Raw genomic sequence first — 20,578 nt, 5'->3', positions numbered from 1 at the left:
GAATTTTATTTCAAAAAAGTACATGTAGATCAGATTTAGGACTTCTCAAGTTTACAGTAGCAATGCCAGCCTTTGGAAACAAACTTTGTAACTTTTGAGCTTTTCTTAAAAGCTGCTACTGATTTTTTGCTTATGAAAAGCCAACTATAGCTTCTAGAAGATGTGTTTAGCTTTCTGAGTTAAAAAAGGTACGAAAAATTTATAGAACTGAACTTTTCAGGTTTCCATATAAACTCAGCTTTTTCAAGTTTCCAACTTCTCGGAAGCTACATGAGAAAATCACTGTTTATTTGAGCTTCCGACTTTTCACGCTGAGAAGCTGCCACGAAGCTCAAACAAACATGACTTGTTTATTCCGGCTTGTAACTTTTTGATGGAATGCAAAAAGCAAAAACTTTTGATGAGAAGATAAAGTCAGCAAAAAGAAAACTCAAACAAACAAGAACCAAGTTTGTTACTATGGCTGTCGAAGATAAGATTGATGGTTATTAAGAGGGTGTTTGGATCCTGAAGCTAAAGTTTAATCCGTGTCCTATCGAATATTCGGAGGCTAATTAGGAGGAATAAATATGAGTTAATTATAAAACTAATTACACAGATGGAGGCTAAACGACGAGACGAATCTATTAAGCTAATTAATCCATCATTAGCAAATGGTTACTGTAGCAGCACATTGTCAAATTACGGACTAATTAGGCTTAATAGATTCATCTGGCCGTTTAGCCTCCATCTGTGCAATAGGTTTTATAAATAGTCTAAACATTCGATATGATATGGACTAAAATTTAACATGGGGATCCAAACACCCGTAAGAGGTGGCAACATCCCACGAGCTCAGTGCAGGGAAAACGAGTTCCATTAAACCTCCAGCACAGCCGAATCACTGGCCATAGGAGCCGGTATGAAGTCTTCCATTATACGGATTTGGCTCAAGTGTGGATGATAGTATGACACATAGCCGAATCACTGTTCATTTTCCATACCTCTCACCCGGAGATGCTCGTGCATTAAGAGAGTAAAACCACACAAAGTATACTATAGATCACTGTCCTAACTCCTATAAGAGACTAATGACAAGATATTTGAAGTACTTCGCTAAGCCCGCATTAATCTTGGCCTTCCTTGTCACTCCGTGGGCCCATCGTGACAATCGGCAGCGTGGGTCGTTTGTGACACGTTTCGTCTACACATTGTGTAGAGCTTGCCCGGCAGCATGAGGATATTAGCATTACCATGGGGCCTCTGCCTCTCCCTCTCCCTCCACATGTGGCCATAGATGCATGATGGCCAAGTGGAAAAAGGTACGGTCCAAATTCCGGGTAATTGAACCTAACCCAAAATCATTTCTTAACCGGCAGGATGTACTTGTAAATTCATCGTTATTTTCATTGGCTATGGATGATGTATGATGCAAAGACAGCCAACGAGGCAAGGTCAGGCCCATGGACCGTCTTTATCACTCCGTGGGCCCATCACGACAATTGGCAGCGTGGGCCGTCGTCACTCGTTTGGTTCGATCGCTTCCCGCCCGCCTCTCGCGCTGTCCGTCCCGTCGTCGTCGCGCTCGAGCCGGCCGCCGTCGTAGCTCCGCTGCAGCTCGTCCACCAGCCGCCGCAGCGCGAGCCGCGACGTGCCGCCCTCGCCCGCGGCCGCCCGCGCCGCCTTCCCGACGTGCTCGGCCCTGGCGCGCATCCTCAGCCCGGCCTCGCCGCTGTCCATCAGCTCCCGGACCTTCCCCGCCACCTGCGCCCTGCCGACCAGCTCCGGCGGCGCGTTGGAGCCGGCCTTCACCCCCGCGGGGACGCCGGCGCCGAGGACCCCCGCCACGTGCTTCGCGTTCGCGGCCTGCTCCGCCATCACGGGCCACGCCAGCATCGGCCGCCCGGCGGCCAGGCTCTCCAGCACGGAGTTCCAGCCGCAGTGGCTCAGGAACCCTCTCACCGCCGGGTGCGCCAGCACGCGGCGCTGTGGGACCCACCCCCTGACGATCTTGCCCTTGGGCCCGGCGTCCACCGGCGGCGACCACGACGCGTCGGAGGTCCGGACGGCCCAGAGGAAGGCGTGGCCGGAGCCCACCAGCCCGTGCGCGAGCTCGTCGAGTTGCGCTGTGCTGACGTGGACCTGCGTGCCGAACGACACGTACACCACCGACCCGGGCCGCTCCGCCGCCCGCTCGTCCAGCCACGGGAGGCACCCTTCCGTGTCGCCGTCGCCGTCGTCGTCTTCCTGTTCCTCGCCGGCGGCGAGAAGGAACAGCGGGCCGACGAGCCAGGCGCGGGCGCCGGGGAGGTAGAATGACTCGAGGATCGCGGCGTAGTCCCCGTCCAGCGCGTCGAAGCTGTTCACCAGGACGCCCCAGCTCCGGTAGTCCCAGTCGCGGACCTCGTCGGACAGGAAACGCGTCACGGGGTCGTCGGGGTCGGCCGCCATCGCCACCGCGTGCGGGACCTCGTCCTTGGTGATCGTGAGGTTCCCCGGGAACCCCGGAATGCGGAACGGGGCCGCGCCATCCTCGACGCCGCTCCCGGGCGGCGGCGGCGGCGTCCTCGCGAGGGAGAAGCAGAGCGCCAGCGCGAAGGCCGACATGCCGTGGAACGTGACGCGGCGGACGCCGGCGTCGCTGGCCACGCGCTGCGTGAACCCGAGGAAGAAGTCGGAGACGACAGCGAGCGGCGGCGCCGGGAGGGAGGCCAGGTACGCCGCGAAGGGCTCCCGGAGCAGCGCCGTGGCGCGGAGGAACGCCGGGAAGAGCGAGTGCGACGGGAGCCCGTCGGTGGACTCGACGCCGGGCGGGAGCTCCGGGTGCGCGGGGAACGGGAGCGCAACGAGGCCGACGCGCGCCGGGAGGCGGCGCCGCGCGAAGGCGAGGTTGCCCGGCGTGGTGACCACCGTGACGCGGAGGAGGCCGCCGTCCCCGCGGCGCGCGGCCAGCGCCGAGGCGAGGTCGAGGAGCGGGATCATGTGGCCCTTGGCCATGAGCGGGAACACCACGACGTGGTCGCGGCCGGAATCACCAGCCGGGGCGGCGGGACGCGCGGCGTCGGCGGCGGCCATGGAGGGCGGTCTCGGAGACTCCGCGACAGTGCAAGTGACCTCGTGTATCTTGTGGGCTGGCTGTGGCGCGGAGACAAACTGCTGCGGTGTCATGTGCGCTGGCTGACTATTTTTGTCGTTGATGACGTGACGGTGGATGGGCAAGTTGAACGGCTATGGCTACACATGATTGTACAGGACGAGATTTTTGGGCACTGTCGGTGCACTGAAAAAAGTTTGCATCGCTTTCCTACGAGGAAAGGATCGACGGACACGCCATAGCCATATTTTCTTGGCCCTATAATTCACACGCCATGCGCATGCACTAATTTCTCTGACTAGTTTTATCACACTTGTGATGAAGAATTTATTGACCACACTTCTATGGCAAGCCATACTTTGTCTAAGCATTTCCCTTTTTTTTTATAATGGCACACAGAAAATTTAGTCCATATACTTGGTACAATTTTGCAGCCAAGTTTATGGACTTTTGGGCTGGCAAGATTTCTCTGAGTCTTCGGTGTCACTGGGAAAAGGGAACCGAGGGCAGTTGGATCAGCTTTGAATCGAAGTGAAGGACCAGATCTGAGCAGAAGCAAAATCAAGTTGCTGCAGTACCATGTTTATGTCGAAAAACTGTAGCGCCAGTCACACAAGCGAGCACTTTTCCTCTCTAAACTCCTTGAACAAAGGGAATCTATAGACTATAGAAAAAAATAGAAAGAATTCCTATGTTCTCTTTTGGAATAATAAAGAATTGCACCTTTGTAAGATTTTTCATAGGATGGACGAATCTGTAGAAAATTTGGAGGAACATTAATATGAGGTTGGGCCTCGTAACTTTTTTTTTTCTCTTTGAATTCCTATGTTTTTCTGTGTTTTGAATTCTCATTGGATTGTAAGCTTCTTGAACTTCAATACTGCATTTTTCTTATTCCTAGTTTTGAGAACTATATTTAAGCCGAAGAAACATCTTCATGGACGAACAAAGCTTTTTTCTTTTTAAGCAAAGCCGACGAACAAAGCTTCCAGTAAGTTTTTTTGGAAGGAGAAACATTTTGTGTGAGTGATTGGGAGAAGACCCGAAAAGCCCAGCCCAGTGTCTGTCTCAGCCCCGAGAGCATCCAGCTCCCTCCTCCCTCCCTCCCTTCCTCCCTCCCTCTCTCTCTGGTGGAACGGTAGCCCAACTAAGCAAGCCCAGCCCACGAAAACCGTGCGGTTTCCAGAACCTTCCCCCACCTCACACACTCGGCAACGGCGATATCAATCCTCGCGCAATTCTCGTCTCGCCTTCTCGCCGCCCCATCCGCCAGCCCGTCGCCGCCCGGCCGCCGCATCCTCCCCACCCTCGATCCAGGCCGCCGTTGCGCTCCCGGAGGAAGCAGATCGGAGAAGGTGACCTACCGACCTCCCTTTCGCCACCTGGACCCTCCAGTCCTTTGTTTTTTCCTTACCCACCAAGCCCTAGATCTGGTTGATTCGTGCCCACCGCGTCGAATTCCGTGGCTGGCTTTGTTTTCGAGCTATAGATCTGATGCTTTTTTGGTTGGATTTGAGCGATCCGTCGTTTGATTTTGCTTGGCGCTCTCCTTGATCTGAGTATTCTCACTGGCTTCTCGGAAATCTGATTGGTCTCGGTGTCGCTTTGCGGCGGATGGTTTGTAGGTGATCGGCTGCGATGGCCCGCTTGTACGTCGGGAACCTGGATCCCCGGGTGACGGCTCGGGAGCTCGAGGACGAGTTCCGCACCTTCGGAGTTCTTCGGAGGTAAGTGCTCTCGCATCAGGAGTCAGATCTCTGTTGCAAATCCTCTTTTAGTATCAGTATATACATATTACTCTGTATTCTATGCTGTTCCACTAATGTACCGGTGTGAATATCACCTTATCGTTTGCATTGTTCTGACATTACTAAAAATGTTGTCGTCTGTTGGTTGTGTGACAATTATTTGTTTGATAGGCCCTTACATGGCATAATCTTTTCAAATTCACCAGGGCCTAAATTAGCTTATCTTGACAGACTGAAAGATATGGCCTGTTTTCTGAACACCAAAGAATATGATGATGTTCTGGATCCATAATGTCCCTAGAACTTTTTTTGTGATTTTCTGGACCATGAACATTAAGCACACGTGTGCTTATAACTTTTGTATCCATGTATGCTGCTGATGCTGATCAATTTTTTTTAAAATTTATTGTGGAAAGCAGTGTTTGGGTTGCTCGGAAGCCACCTGGCTTTGCATTTATTGACTTTGATGATAAGAGAGACGCTGAGGATGCAATCCGTGATCTAGATGGTATGTGGTGAACATGTTAAACCTTTCTCAGCATGTTGTGTTAGATGTATGCGCTATTCCTCTGTTTCAGTTTTTACTGTTTTTTGGTGAATGCTATATATAATGTTGGTGTTTGTATTGTGACTTTGTGAGAAATATGAGTTGCTGTTGAAGTACATCTTGATTTTCTGATATGGATCTATGGCATTATGATTTTGGGTTTGGATCATGGTTACCTACTTTTTATACCAGACGTTGACTATTGTAGTTGCAGGAAAATAGGAAACATTAAAAATGCTCTCTCTGATCACAAATAAGTGGCCATCAGTATTTAAAATTACAGAGATTAACAACAAAAGATTGGCGCTACTAGGTTTATCATGAAAAAAACTTTTCATAACTTCTGACTCTATCTAAGTTAATATTGTTTTCATAGTTATTGCTAGCCAAAGTGTCATATTGGAGACCATGTTGATGTCCTGATGGATTTGTATTTGTCATCAGATGAATTGATTTCAAATTACTTGATCTTGAGTTAGCATTCTTCTTAGTTTCTTGGGTTACGTTCCTTCCATCCTTATTTTGTAGTCAGGGCGTGTATATTTGTGTGTATGTGGTCCTGTACTGATGTTTCAGTCCTTGTAAAGCTAACAATAACCTTTTGTATTATGGTTTTGTAGGCAAGAATGGATGGAGGGTTGAGATATCACGTAATTCCAGCAGTGGTCGAGGTGGTCGTGATCGGCAAGGTGGGTCTGAGTCTAAGTGCTACGAGTGTGGTGAGACTGGGCACTTTGCTCGTGAGTGTCGTTTGAGGATTGGTTCTGGAGGTCTAGGCAGTGGAAGGCGCCGAAGCAGGAGTCGAAGCCGCAGCCGCAGTCCCAGATACCGCCGGAGTCCAAGTTACGGAAGAAGGTAACTGGAATCTGGAATCAATGCCACATGTTGTTATACTTGTTTTACCCCTGATTCACTTACTCATTACTACTTATCAGTACATATCCCTCTACATTGTTATAATGAGTATAATCTTTGTATCAGTTGCCAAGCTACTTCAGTTACTTTTTTTTGCTTCATTTTAAATCCTTAGACATAATAACACATAATCTATTTTGTTCCTTTTTTTTGTGGAAATGGATCTGGAACATGCACTCAAGGGAGCTTTTAAAGTTTTCTTCTGACCTCTTTCACATTCATCCACGTCCTCCGGGCGTCTGTTGGGCTGTGATGAATGGTTGTAGATTTATGCATTGAAAGAGTTAAAATAACATTTGGACTCTCATATTATTTATTTATTTACATTATTTTACTATACAAATATGTACTTGCCAAATGCCCCTGTAGATGCTAATTACTTAAATTGTACAGTGAAAAACGAATCTGACAGAAACATTATCTTTGCAAACAGAAGTTACAGTCCTGCAGCACGCTCTCCCAGGCGTCGTAGTGTGTCACCAGCTCCAGCTCGTGGACGCAGCTATAGCAGGTCACCGCAGTACAACCGTGCACGAGAGGCGTCTCCATATGATAATGGGTAATGCAGATTTTGGTTACCTTTTTCGTATTCTTAGGTACTGAAATATTGATGCAATTTCACTATTGATTTTGCCAGGTACCGCCGCAGCAGGAGCTAGAGCCAGATACTTGTCTGATGAGTGTTCTGTGACAGATGTTGCTCTTTGGCCTGCCAGTTATGATCAGTAACCTACCGGAAAGATGCTTCGTGGGCTGCTTGACTTTTGGTTAAGGTTCTCATAACTTTTATCTATCTTATTATGATTGTGTCTACTTTATAATCAGTAGTAAAACATACTGGTGGGTGTATTTATTGAACTAAGACCACCTGTCTTTTCTTGTGTGGTATAAAGGCATCGTCCTGCACCGCTTAAACGACTCGGCCGACTACGGCTTTCAGTTATGTCTTCATGGTTTTGTTCTGCGCTCTTCATTCTTCGCACGCCCTCGCACCCTTCATTCGGTCAAATGTGAACGCTGCATGTTAGTCTGCCTACAGCGCCTCTTCGCGGTCCATTTGCTTCGTTGAAGATGCTGCGCGTCTCAAAGCAGTAATGATCTTCCTTCTCATACCATTTGGTAAGGTTTGATTGTGCTGACAAATGCAGCATCTGGTAAGTTTCTCCGCGGGCTGGGTCTCCATGGACTGCACCTGCTTCAGGAGCTGCAGTATTTAGATGGCTGACTCACCCGTGTGGTGTATGATGCCTTCAGAAGACCCAGGTAAGTGAGCGCCCAAAAGTGAATTGACCAGGCTGCTACGTTGACTCGAGTCGACCTTTGGCCTTGCTCCGCATCCGCTGCTCGCCCCCCCCCCCCCCCCCCCCCCCCCCCCCCCCCCCCCCCCCACATGTTGCCTTCAACAGAGGAGGACCGATGCCTTCAGCAAAGGAGCTTCCTCGCCTTTTGCCGCCTCCACCGCATGGTCCTGATTGATATTCTTCGTAGATGCCTTCTGAGTGCCTTCCTGATTGATGTTCTTCATAGAGCCTGCGATGAAGCCAATCCTTCCTGATTGATGTTCTTCATAGAGCCTGCGATGAGGCTGAATCCTCGACCCGTCATTTGCTGCCATTTTGTGGTTATTTAGCAGATGATATGTTCTCTTTAGCTTGTAGTCCTGTTTGATAGGTTAAATGTGGGACTGAAGATGGTAGAATGCCAGATGCTATTGGATATACAATGGTAGATGCATGATGGTAACCATCAGGTTGATGGTTAGATATCTACTCCTAACTCCATGTTTCTGACCCGGTTTGTTGTGCTGTTGATTTTTGTTCAACGATGGTTCTTCTAATGTCGTCCAGCATCAGCATGTTTGCATACCGTTGTGCCAATCCAAGCCCAAGTCTACTGGTGGGTTAGGTGATGCGCCGGTGGGCGGCTAGCTGCAGGCTGCAGCAAGCAGACGAGGCCAGGCGACCGCGCCAGCACATCACGTCACATCGAGTACCCGACGTGCTACGGCGCTGGCTCGGCTTTGTTGGTCGTTGCATCGCCGATCTGGGCCAGTATTACAACGTAGATGGTGACATTCTTTTCTTTATGCATGTAGACGACGAGTGTTTTTCCCCCTGTACCATGCTGTGTGAGGCTGCGAGCCAATTGACACAAGACAGTTGTCAGTTGATGGAGAGTCTTGGCAATAGCCCCCACAGTACAGAACCACTCAAACGAACAGGTGCACGTGAAACGCTTTTTTTTATAGTTACGTGCTCACAGGAGTATTGAAGTGCCACGACAAAGCGTATAAACAAGTAAACAACTTTCCGCAGAAAAAAATTCCGCAAAAAAAAAGTAAACAACTTAGCAAACGAAACGCGTGGGAGAGAAAAGAAACAAACGGAATATAAATAGGTGTTCTAAAGACAGCTTAATTAAAATATCGCTTACAATAAAGCCTTTATCACAATATATTCAACGCAAGAGCGATAAAGAAAGGGAGAGGTGTCATCATGGATCGTGAAGGGGGCACTGTGGTCCCGTTTGGAACCGCTTATTCTCACGGTGCGGCAGCCCACCGTGTAGAATCGTGTCAAACCGCGTTCTGCTTCTGCGTGGCGCTTCAGCCTCATGATGGGATTTGAACCGCATACCGCGGAAACGCAGCCGCAGAAAAATTGTGGCGATACAGCGCCGCGCGGCTGCTATATGCGCTACTTGCCACCGCCGAAACAAACACGGCCTATGACAACAGTACAACTTCTATACGGTGTCAAGTTCTAAGTGACTTTGGTTTTTTTAGCCTATTTTTTGATCCCGAAATTGTAAAGAATTTTAAGATGAATATAGCATTCATGATCATGCTCGTAAAATACCTTCCCCTCACAAAAGCGTGCCGTTTTAAAGCACAACTAGCTTTACCAATTTTAAAGTTCGATCGAATACTCAGGTCATTACGATACTCTTTTAGTAAGCTTTAAGATTACAATTAATTAGGGATGAAGCCAGGAACTCAAAATCTTCATTCTTAGAGGGGCCAATACTGTTGAGATTTTCTAAATTTAGTCAAAATTTGGATATTATATAGTATAAATTTGCATGGCTCGGGGGGTCTCGGCCCCTGCCCCCCAAACCGAACTGTACTTTTGTAATCTCCGTTGCCGTGCCTGCACACTAAGGGGTGTTCACATATTTAGTTCGGATTAAAATTCATGTCATATCGAATATTCGGAGACTAATTAGGAGGACTAAACATGAGCTAATTATAAAACTAATTACGGAGGCTAATTCCCGAGATGAATCTATTAAACCTAATTAATCCATCATTAGCACATGTTTACTGTAGCATCACATTGTCAAATCATGGACTAATTAGGTTTAATAGATTCGTCTCGCAAATTAGCCTCCATCTGTACAATTGATTTTGTAATTAGTTTATGTTTAATACTCCTAATTAGTATCTAAACATTCAATTTCAGGAGCTTGTGCTTCGCATCGGAATCTGATTTAATGATTTTTTTACAGCAGCTTGGCGACGAGGTCAACTGTAAAATTTCCATATTCACCCCTAACAACCATTGGATTGGATGGACTTCTTCAGTTTCATCTCCAACAGGTCAAGTCCAACCCAGCGCACGGTCTCCTGTCTTCTCCCCGGCAGTTCTCGCTTTCCAACTTCCATTCCCTGTAGCTTCCCTCCCCTCCCTTCCTCGAACTCCGCGCGGGCGGCTGCGATTCCCAGCGTCCGAGCACCCCCTTCCCGGTGTCCACCCCGGCGGAGGACCGGCCTCCGGCTGCTCCGGCGCCGGATGAGCGAGGAAGGCGGTTTCTTGGGCGAGCTGCCTGTCAGTGTAGCGGCGGAGTAGCGGGCTGACTCCATGATGTTCGGTTCGAGGAGGGTGGAGGACGAGATGGCGCTCACGAGGCAGCGGACCGTCAGGTGAGCGCTAAAAGAAGAAAGAACTCGGTGTTACCGTGTTGGTTTGCTGTTTGAGGTCTGTGCTCGTGGGGTTGGAGATATTTTGGGGACTTGGGGGGTGGTTGGTGGCTTGAGGTGATCGAAAGTATGGGAAAAGGCGCAGTTTTGCTGCGAATTTTCTTGGTTTCTGAGGAGATTGGGCAGGAAGAGCACTTTGTTTCGGTTGGCAAGTTGGTTGGTGACATGCTCTTGGCCTTGTTTGTAGTTCGTGAGCTCGTGGTTAGTTCCCGTGAGGAACCTGGAATTGGGCGTTTGATTTTAGTTTCTTGAATGGATAATCTACTTGACTTAAGAAGTTAGCCAAATTTAGTGATTCTAAGACTATTTGTGTAGCGAGTTTCGTGAATTTCTTATCTGATTGTAATAGTCTAGTTTCTGGTGAGTAGAATTAGCCAGGGGAGTAGCTATATTGATGGACGGATAGCAAGACATACCATTTCAGGGTATGCTGATGGTGATGAACTGATGACTGATATAGTGATATGAACAAATAATCACTGAAGCGTCCAACATGCCATTTTTAGTGTTACCTTTTAGGGCAATCCTAATGCTATTTTCATTCCCAGATTCCATGATGAGAGGGCAAAGGCAACTATACCCATTCACCAGAAACAGCATGGGCTGGCTGCTAGCAGGCTTGGCTTGGGAAGTTCAGGGAAAAACAAGATTTTTGTGGCAGGAGATGACTTGTGGTACAACAAGATTATTGACCCATCAAGCGACTTCATCTTGACATGGACCTACATCTTCCGTGTGTCATGCTTCATTGCTCTGTTCATGGATCCTCTGTATTTCTATGTGCCTATAATCGATTACAGGCCAACTCCTGCTGGCACACCAACCATTCCTTGTGCTGGGAAGGATAGACGCATAGCCATCATCGTTACTGTCTTCCGATCAATTGTTGATCTCTTTTATGCCATCCAGATAATAATAAAGTTCAGGACCGCTTATATTAATCCAAACTCAAAATTAGGGGTTTTTGGTCGAGGAGATCTCATCACAGATCATAAGGAAATTGCAAAGCAGTATTTAAGATCTGACTTTGCAGTTGATTTAGTGGCTTCATTGCCTTTACCACAGGTAATTCATCTCATTTTCGAAACTGAATGCTGCAACCTGTTGAGTTGTGTCTATACTTTGTTCTTGACCTATTGTTGTTTTCATTCAAATGGCTGCTGCTGAATTACCAAGACGAGTTTTCTTTTTAAAATTTCACCTACTATTTCATTCACCATACCCCCCTGGTAGGATGGTACACCTGGTCTCTTGTGGAAAAAAGTTATTAAAAAAAACAAGAAACATGGCTTCTCAATTTCTTACCCTTAAAGATTATATGCTATAGATGAGAGGTTGTGATGTTGAAACCATCTGATATCCGATGTTCTGAGTTTTGGCCATAATCTTAGTATCTGATAATTTTTCTTTTCTTGCAGATCATTATTTGGTCTGTGATACCAGCTATCAAATATTCGTCGTCTGAGCATGGCAATGACATGCTGCTTCTGGTTGCTCTTTTCCAGTATATCCTACGATTATACCTCATGATTTCCTTGAATAATAAAATAGTCAAAATTACTGGAGTTTTTGCAAAGACTGCCTGGCAAGGAGCTGCATACAATCTGCTGTTATACATGATTGCTAGCCATGTATGATCTTTATATGAGTAATACTTGAAATGTTTTACCATTTCATATCTTGGAATTTGCCGTATTACTTTTAGACTGTGCTACCAATTTGTTCTGTCTTTGCTATCGTCTAGTGGTACTTCTAATGATGCAGTCTTTTCTTTCAGGTTTTAGGAGCACTATGGTACCTTCTATCCGTTGATCGCCAGTTCGCATGTTGGAAAAAATATTGCAATGAGACTGAAATTCGGTATCTGTATTGTGGTGTAATACCAGATCCTAGTTGGAACGGAACCTTAGTCTTTTCTAGATGTAATGCTAGTAGCAAACCCGATTTTGACTTTGGTATGTTCCAGCCACTGTTATACAACGAAACTCCTAATCAGAGCTTCCTGAAGAAATATGTCTATTGCCTTTGGTGGGGCTTGCAGAATCTAAGGTATGACTTTAGTTGAACACGTGCTCTCTTATGACTGTTAATTGTGTCTCAAAGAAAATATGCATGGCTGTTAATTTATTACTTGTGGAAGTTCAAATAGTAATTATATTAGTGTTCTCTGTTAAAAAAAATCAGTGACAACAAAAGCAGATCTATGTTTGGGCTATGCATGGGGCAAAAGCACACGAAGATAAACAAGAGCAATTAATCTAAAGATACATATGATGATCATATTACATTTCTAACATGCTATTTTGGTGCCCCATTTTTTAACAGTTGCTATGGCCAAACATTGACTGTGAGTACCTTTCTTGGGGAGACACTGTATGCTATATTCTTGGCGATGGTCGGTCTTGTCTTGTTTGCGCATTTGATTGGAAAAGTCCAGGTACTTTCATCTATGCTACTTGCAATGGGGAGTAAGAACCCTGAGATTTTGGTCTTGATTTGTTGATTTGTTCATACTTTCCAGTTCATATCCCACTTAGGTAGTGTATGTGCATCTGTTCGAATGTGTGATAGTACATAGTGCTTTTAAACCTGCAAAACGTTTTAACTCTTCTTAAGTCAGTACGTTGAAATCTGAACCAGTTAACCTTACCGAACAAGCTCCCCAATCCCATCATGTCGATGCATTAGTTAGATTTTGTTTTTGCTGGGTAATTCCAGCAGTTCGTTGACAAGGAACACTGCTTATCAAATTATATTGTCTGCTAGACCTACCTGCAATCAATCACTGCAAGGGTTGAGGAATGGAGAATAAAGCAGAAAGATACTGAGGAGTGGATGAGACATCGGCAACTACCCCATGAATTGCGGGAAAGAGTGAGAAGATTTATTCATTACAAGTGGCTGGCAACTCGAGGTGTGGATGAAGAATCTATATTGATTGCTCTGCCTGCAGATCTTCGCCGTGACATTAAGCGCCACCTGTGCCTGGATCTTGTTCGTCGGGTAAATTTACTATCTCTGCACTCTCATTTTTTTTGGTCAGCAACACAGTTGATAGTGTTAGTTGAATGCTTATTTCTTATGAGGTGATGAATGTCTGAATGTCACACATGTAACACTAATGGAAAACTTCATGGGGTTGCGGATAACCTGATGACTGAGTATTTTATTATTATATTGCAATGCTGCAGGTCCCACTTTTCTCCCAGATGGACGATCAACTTCTAGATGCCATCTGTGAGCGTCTTGTATCTTCCTTGAGCACAGAGGGTACATATATTGTCCGTGAAGGTGACCTGGTGACTGAGATGCTCTTTATCATTCGTGGTAAGCTGGAAAGTTCCACTACAGATGGTGGTCGGACGGGTTTCTTCAATTCAATCACCCTCAAACCTGGTGAATTCTGCGGCGAAGAGCTCCTCGAATGGGCTCTAGTTCCCAAGCCTACTGTCAACCTGCCATCATCCACTCGGACGGTGAAGGCAATCCTCGAAGTTGAGGCATTTGCTCTCCGAGCTGAGGACCTCAGGTTTGTCGCCAGCCAATTCAGGCGCCTCCACAGCAGGAAGCTGCAACACACTTTCCGGTACTACTCTCACCATTGGAAGACATGGGCCGCGTGCTTTATCCAGCATGCTTGGCGCCGCCACAAGAGGAGGAAGATGGCCAAGGACCTGAGAATGAGGGAATCATTCTCCTCCATGAGGTCATACGAAGGCCATGGCTCCCCCGAACAGAATTTCACGCTTAGGAGAGGAGTAAGCATCATCAAAGAATTGCCTAAGTTCAGGAAACCATCGGAGCCAGATTTCTCAGCAGAGCATGATGACTGACTGAGGGATAGCTGAATAGCTGGTAAGGCAAGATTGCTGCTTCTGTTGCGAACAAACCCTGCTCTCTGTTGGTCTTTCCACAAACACGCATTGGTTTCAGGCTGGGGGGAAGACAGGACTTTGTTGTTGTGGGCTAACCTATTGTTAGCGCATTTTTCACCGTTCAACCAATTGTTCATACTGTACATACACATGTAGTTCTGCTTGTGGCATTGTATTCTAGGGACCTCACCTTAGAGTAGAAGATTGTTGTATTGGCTGGCGGAGCTGATTTTACTTCCTCCTTCCTGGGTTCAACTATTCTTATTTTTTTGAAGCTTCTAAATTGCAGCAGGATGTACCGCTATTTGTTTGTTTTACACCGGTAATGCCAGACTGGCTTGGTTATTGATTGTGACATTTACGGTCAGATTAACGAGAATGAAACAATAGGCACATTTATTTGATTTCTGTATCTTACTTGCTTATTTTGTTCCAGTTGAGTAGGGCAAATCAATAGGGGGATAAAAGTGCGCAATACTAACGTTGTGAATCAGCAACATACGGGCATGAATCCTTCGGCGATTCGAAGTAGCTTCTCGGCAGTAAATGAACATGATGATGGCTACCATTTTAGGCCAGAATCTGAATCTTTTCCAGAAAGGGTTCTTCCGTTTTCCCCCATTGCCTCAGCAATAGAAAGCATTGTTCATGCTATACAGATTGATGCAAGGAAAAGATAGTTCCAATGAGATTGATGCAAGGAAAAGATAGTTCCAATGAGAAACTGTTAGAGTGCGCAGCGATTCCGACCCGACCCGCTGTACCCACGAGCTGGCGCCCATTGGAGCCCACAACATCAAGATTTTGGGCCTAACTCAACCCAAAAGACTAACCTAATGAGTGAGGGCTGCTTCCACCTATATGTTGTGCTCCCCCACCATCAATTTTTGATGTGGGACTAAACCTAACAATTTCCCCGTCACATATCGGGCCCAACTCTTCCATCACAAGCAACTCATGTGATCTCCTAGAAGACATTATCCAAGACCTAGAGTCCAACTCTCTGGTTACAACAATCCCATGTGACCCTTTGGAGACGTTCACAGGCTCCCCCGTTACCATGTGACCCCCGGAGATGTTCCAGGTTTCCCGACCTTCGGCCCTGGTACGTTAGAATAATAGCGCGCAGAAGCAATGATTGATCTACCAAGATAATGTATGCGAGATCATAGACGACATCGGAGGCACGATATTTGTTGACGAGGTTTAGCCGAAGCCTACATCCTCGGGCACGACTAAGGGTGCTCCTCCCCAAACTGCAACATCGGTCGCTCTGGGGTCCCGACAATATGCCGCCTCCCCCCCTCGAGCCTGTCGCTATGTTGTGATGGTTACAACAGCAGTCCTCCTCTCATATTTATGAGGAGTCAGGGTTACAAGAGTCCGACACATACTCTACATCCTACCGTTAATATAACTTCAAGTCCAAACATAACCAACTAGTACACAATATTCGACACAACTCTAACAATATCCACCTTGGTGAATATTCACCATCTTGAAGCCATCATGCGCGAACCTCCGTGTACACCGGACTTAGGTTGCTGACTTTGTAGCTCAAGGTGATCCACCCGACGAGTCTGACCTGGTCTCAGACCCGCCGCCTTCAAAAGACACCACTATCCATACAACTCCATCTTCCATGACTCCACCTGCAACTGTGCACCCTTGCAGCTTGTACAGATGCGATGCCGTCCTCTCTCCTATCATCACAGCCTCGTCTCCCTTCATGATCTTCCCATCCGACTCAGCCCAGAATACATACGATCACCATGTAGAACTCCAAGCGAAATTAGATTCCTACGCAGCCCCGACACATGCCTAACACCCCGAAGCACCTGCCCACCTCCATCTTGCGTCTTGATCTTGATGTCGCCTACTCTAATAGCACAGTAACCCGTGCTATCATCCAAATAGGCTAAGCCAAAATCACCAGACTTGTACAAAGTGAACCACTCCTTGTTCGTGCATTGTTCGTTGCATGAAAAGAGCTAACTGAATCTAACACCCACGCTTCAGTTGATTACACGCTGTCTGATACCGAGAGAACATCACCATCTTGTCCGAGTCACTCTTAGAAATAGCAACATTAGCACTTGCCTTCTTGTTCTTTTCCGGACAATCCCTCCTCACATGTCCTAACTCACCGCAATCAAAGCACCACACTTTCTTTTTCATCTTTTCCTTCACCTATTCACCTTCTCCTTGCTATGCTCACCTTTGACTAGCAACGCATCACCCAGAGGTCCATCCACTGCATTGTTCTTTCTCCTTTATTCCCGAGCCAATAACGTTGCAGTAATATCCTCAACTTTGATGCTTTCCTTGCCGTCGTGATCACGTGCTCATAAGATGATCGAAGTGAACACAGAAGAATACTTGACTTGTCTTCATTATTAACCGTCACACCCAGTTGCTCTAGGTCTGTGACCATCAGACTGAAAACATTGACGTGCCCTGCAAGATCCGACCCCTCCAGCATCTTCAGCCCATACAACTTCTGCTTCAGATACAACTTGGTCGTCACAGTTTTCGACATGAATTGAGTTTTCAGCTTGTCCCATATTTGCTTCGGTGTCTTAGTCCTATGACATGGTGCATGACCTGATCTGATAGACATAACCGAATGGTTGCGGCCGCTAGCGTCTGCTTTGTCTGCTTCTCCTCCCAGTCAACCTTCTCCATGTTCTTTGGCTTCTCCTTCAGGCCCGTCAAGTTCCCCTATTGCGTCAACAAATCCTTGACCCTTATTTGCCATAATTCAAAGTTACCAGAGCCATCGAACTTCACCACCTCAAATCTGACCCTTATTTGTCATAATTCGAAGTTGCCAGAGCCATCGAGCTTCACCACCTCAAATCTGCCTAGTGTCGACATCCTGCTGACACGCGGTTTGACCGACCCTTTGTTGCCAGTGACACCGCCGATCCGTCCGACTTATTGACCGCGTCACCGAGCAGATCGTCCTGCTCCTCAATCCCGCCGTCGTTCGCCAGACTGCTTCACCAGCGTTGGCCGATCAATATGCGCACCGCACAATCCTCGCAATCGCCCAGTACGGAAAACCTGCTAGCTGACCGAATTTCCAAGCGCAATCCCCTAGCTGAAACGCCTTTGCCAGGCCGTGTAGCCCTGCCTGTGTTTCTGCAAGATTGCCTTGCTTTGCTTGTCTGCCTCCGAAGCTCCCCTGTGCCTGCCTTTTATGTGCACGATAGCTAGCGCCAACCCCTGGCTTCTTTTCCGAGTCGCACACGGTTACTTTGCTTGCGTGCCCACCACGTCGTATCCAAGTCCAACCTGAGCTGCAACAGTCCTGAGTCCTGACTCCTGCACAACTTGATGCCTGGAACAAGTACAGTCCATGATGGACTCGTCCGTCCCTGTCCCTCTCATATTTTATTTCCTTGCACTTCCAAACCGTGCCCAAAATAAAATAGAATACTACTTGCACCAGCGCTAATCACGCAACGATGAGATAATTTTTTTCCTTGAATCTTGTTTAGTTTCCTGCCTACGTGCCTACGAGGCCACAAGCCTTTTTCATCCATATGCACGTAAGGCCACCAGGACTCCTGCTGCACCACGCCTTCCCGTGCCCACGCCACTGCACTCGCCTCGCCACCCGCGACGCCATATACGCCATATTCTTATCGACTTTGCTGTCCGCGCTCTGTTGCTAGCTCTGCCATGTGCACTCGATCGACGTGTCCAACAATCCCATGTAACTCTCCGGTCAGAGTGTCTGACACCACCGATTGAATCGTTGATTCCGAGTCCATCTCCAGTCACAACAATCCCATGTAACTATCTGAAGAGGTTCACGGGCTCCTCCTCCCCTATTACCATGTGACTCCAGAGATATTTCAGGTTTCCCGACCTTAGCTTTGATACCACTTGTTAGAGTGCGCATCGGATTCCGGCCCCACCCGCTATACCACAAGCCCGCGCCCACCGAAGCCCATAACAACAAGGTTATGGGCCTAACTCAACCCAAAAGACTAGCATGATGGGTAAAAGCTGCCCACCTATATGTTGTGCTCCTCCATCATCAATTTTTGATATGGGATTAAATTAATCAGAAAAGAAGCTAGATGAGTTCACATCTGGAGCGTTCAACCGACCAGACACAGAAGTATCAGCCACAAAAGCAGCAAACACAACTGTTTCTTAACCAAGAAAAGCTTCAGAAGTTCCATCCTGCAGCTTCGCGAAAAGTTACTTCCCGAAGTCGCTCTCGATCAGCTACTGCATCATCTTTAGCAGGTCGAGCTTATTTTTGTGTAATAGCATCTTAACCCAAGAATAGAATTGAGCAGAGTTGGGTACAGTCAACGCATTGAATCATTTTGCCACTATGACTCAAATTACTGCTACTACACATTCAAGGAAAGGTTAGGAACATCAGAGTACTCTCATATGTACATTGATATTCCCTCCCTGCTGACACATGGAGAAAATCTAGAATGGCTGGAAAGCCCTTTCACTAAGGAGAAAATTGATAAAATCATTGCTGATATACCAAATAATAAGTCTACAGGACTAGACGGTTTTAATGGTGAATTCTTGAAAAAATGCTGGCCTTTGATCTCTCAGGAATTCTATGAGCTCTGTGAAGGATTTCATGATGGCATAGTCTGTCTAAGAAGCATCAAATGGCTCATACATCACTCTTGTGCTAAAAAAGGACAGTCCTCTTGTTGTGGAGATTTTTGACCAATTTCATTGTTAAACTCCTCAATCAAGCTCATCACCAAATTGCTATCAGAAAGACTGCAATAGGTCATCATCTCCCTAACACATGCTAACCAATATGGTTTTATCAGAACAAGGACAATACATGATTACTTAGCTTGAGCTTTTGAGTATCTTCACTTAAGTAAATCTTCAAAGAAGGAAATGGTCATCTTGAAGTTAGACTTCGAAATGGCCTCTGACAAGGTGGAACAACAGGCTATCTTGGAAATCCTAAGGCACAAAGGCTTCACTAACAAGTGGATTGGCTCGATTAGAGATATCCTTGGATTTGATACTTCTGCTGTACTTCTAAATAGAGTACCTTGAAAAGTCTTTCACTATAGAAGAGGAGTTAGGCAAGGAGATCCTCTTTCCCCACTCTTATTTGTCCTAGCTGCAGACCTGCTGCAATCTATGGTTAACAAAGCAAAAGACCAAGGAGCACTCAAATTACCTCTCCCTGAAACAGCTAGTAGTGACTTCCCTATTGTGCAATATGCTGATGACACTCTAGTAATCATGGAAGCTTGCCCCACACAACTGCTGGTACTAAAGGATATTTTGAGTACTTTTGCTGAGTCTACTGGTCTTAGGGTCAATTATAATAAAACTCTAATAGTGCCCATCAATGTCTCTGATAGCATATTTGAGTCATTGGCTAACACTTTTAACTGCCAGAAAGGCAGCCTGCCTTTCACCAACCTTAGCCTTCCACTGGGTACTACCAAGCCAAAAATTGAAGACTTCCTTCCCCTTGTCCAAAGAATTGAGAGAAGACTATTATGTACCTCCTCCTTCCTGACCCAAGGAGGCAAGCTAGAAATGGTAAACTCAGTCTTTTCTTCATCTACAGTATTCTTCTCATGCACCTTGAAGCTCTATAAGGGTGTGATCAAACAATTGGATAAGTACAGAAAACACTGTCTATGGAGAGGATCTTATCTTAATAATAAACAACCACCTAAAGTTGCATGGACAATGGTCTGCTTACCCAAATGTGAAGGTGGTCTTGGGTTATCAATTTTGAAGCTCACAATGACTCATTGCTTCTGAAATTCCTCCACAAGTTTTATAATAGAACAAACATTTCTTGGATTCACCTTGTCTGGGATAACTATTACTCAAATGGCAAGCTGCCTAGTCAGCAAAGGAAGGGATCCTTTTGGTGGAAAGATATTGTCAAACTGCTAGACACTTTCAAAAGTATTGCTAGAGTTTCAATCAAGGAGGGTGCCTCGGTGCTTTTTTGGCCGGACACTTGGAACGATCAAATCCTGAAGCTACAATACCCTGAACTTTTTCATTTGCCAAAAACATCAACATCACCCTCAAACAAGCGCTAGTGTAGCTGGTTCCATCATTAAATTTCCACCTCCCATTATCCATCCAAGCATACAAGCAATTTCAGGATCTCTCCCTTATTCTGGAAAACAATCAGCTTCAAGAAGGCAAAGATTTATGGAGCTATAGTTGGGGAAATGAGTTATTTTCAGCAGCAAAAGCCCACAAAGCAATAATTGGGCACAGAAGCACTCACCTAGCATTTCGCTGGCTTTGGAAATCTCGATGTCAGATGAAACACAAGGTATTTTTTTGGTTACTCATCAAGGATCGAGTGAGCACCAGGGATTTAGTTGAAGAAAAATAATGGTTTTTGATATGAACCCGCTAGAGTTTATTCCCGATCTTTCGATGAGAGGCATGGGA

The 20,578-nt window shown here is 46.5% G+C and overlaps 3 protein-coding genes across 4 annotated transcripts; 2 read left to right on the top strand and 1 right to left on the bottom strand.

The window, feature by feature from the left end:
- Positions 1-1,323: 1,323 nt before the first annotated feature.
- Positions 1,324-3,297, bottom strand: LOC117851575 (UDP-glycosyltransferase 73B4). Its single transcript, XM_034733407.2, has one exon. It carries the CDS (start codon positions 3,145-3,147, stop codon positions 1,501-1,503), a length of 1,647 nt encoding a protein of 548 aa, XP_034589298.1. The 5' UTR covers positions 3,148-3,297; the 3' UTR covers positions 1,324-1,500.
- A 973-nt stretch (positions 3,298-4,270) lies between these two features.
- On the top strand, positions 4,271-7,226 carry LOC117852077 (serine/arginine-rich splicing factor RSZ21). Of its 2 annotated transcripts, XR_004639738.2 has the most exons (7): positions 4,271-4,428; positions 4,699-4,800; positions 5,241-5,329; positions 5,989-6,223; positions 6,717-6,842; positions 6,921-7,056; positions 7,177-7,226. XR_004639738.2 is itself a non-coding variant. In XM_034734004.2 (6 exons), exons 2-6 carry the CDS (start codon positions 4,712-4,714, stop codon positions 6,940-6,942), a joined length of 561 nt encoding a protein of 186 aa, XP_034589895.1. In that variant the 5' UTR covers positions 4,271-4,428; positions 4,699-4,711; the 3' UTR covers positions 6,943-7,226. The 2 variants fall into 2 exon arrangements, 1 of the variants encoding a protein (XP_034589895.1); XM_034734004.2 differs by having other exon boundaries at positions 6,921-7,226.
- A 2,541-nt stretch (positions 7,227-9,767) lies between these two features.
- LOC117852075 (cyclic nucleotide-gated ion channel 17) lies at positions 9,768-14,541 on the top strand. The gene is made up of 7 exons (XM_034734003.2): positions 9,768-10,205; positions 10,811-11,327; positions 11,681-11,893; positions 12,040-12,311; positions 12,588-12,699; positions 13,029-13,265; positions 13,454-14,541. The coding sequence occupies exons 1-7, from the start codon at positions 10,144-10,146 to the stop codon at positions 14,093-14,095; spliced, it is 2,055 nt and encodes a 684-aa protein (XP_034589894.1). The 5' UTR covers positions 9,768-10,143; the 3' UTR covers positions 14,096-14,541.
- The last annotated feature ends 6,037 nt before the right edge of the window (positions 14,542-20,578 follow it).

This window comes from Setaria viridis, chromosome 4, assembly GCF_005286985.2.
Source record: "Setaria viridis chromosome 4, Setaria_viridis_v4.0, whole genome shotgun sequence".
Taxonomy (NCBI): Eukaryota; Viridiplantae; Streptophyta; class Magnoliopsida; order Poales; family Poaceae; genus Setaria; species Setaria viridis.
This window is presented reverse-complemented; position numbering and strand designations above follow the sequence as displayed.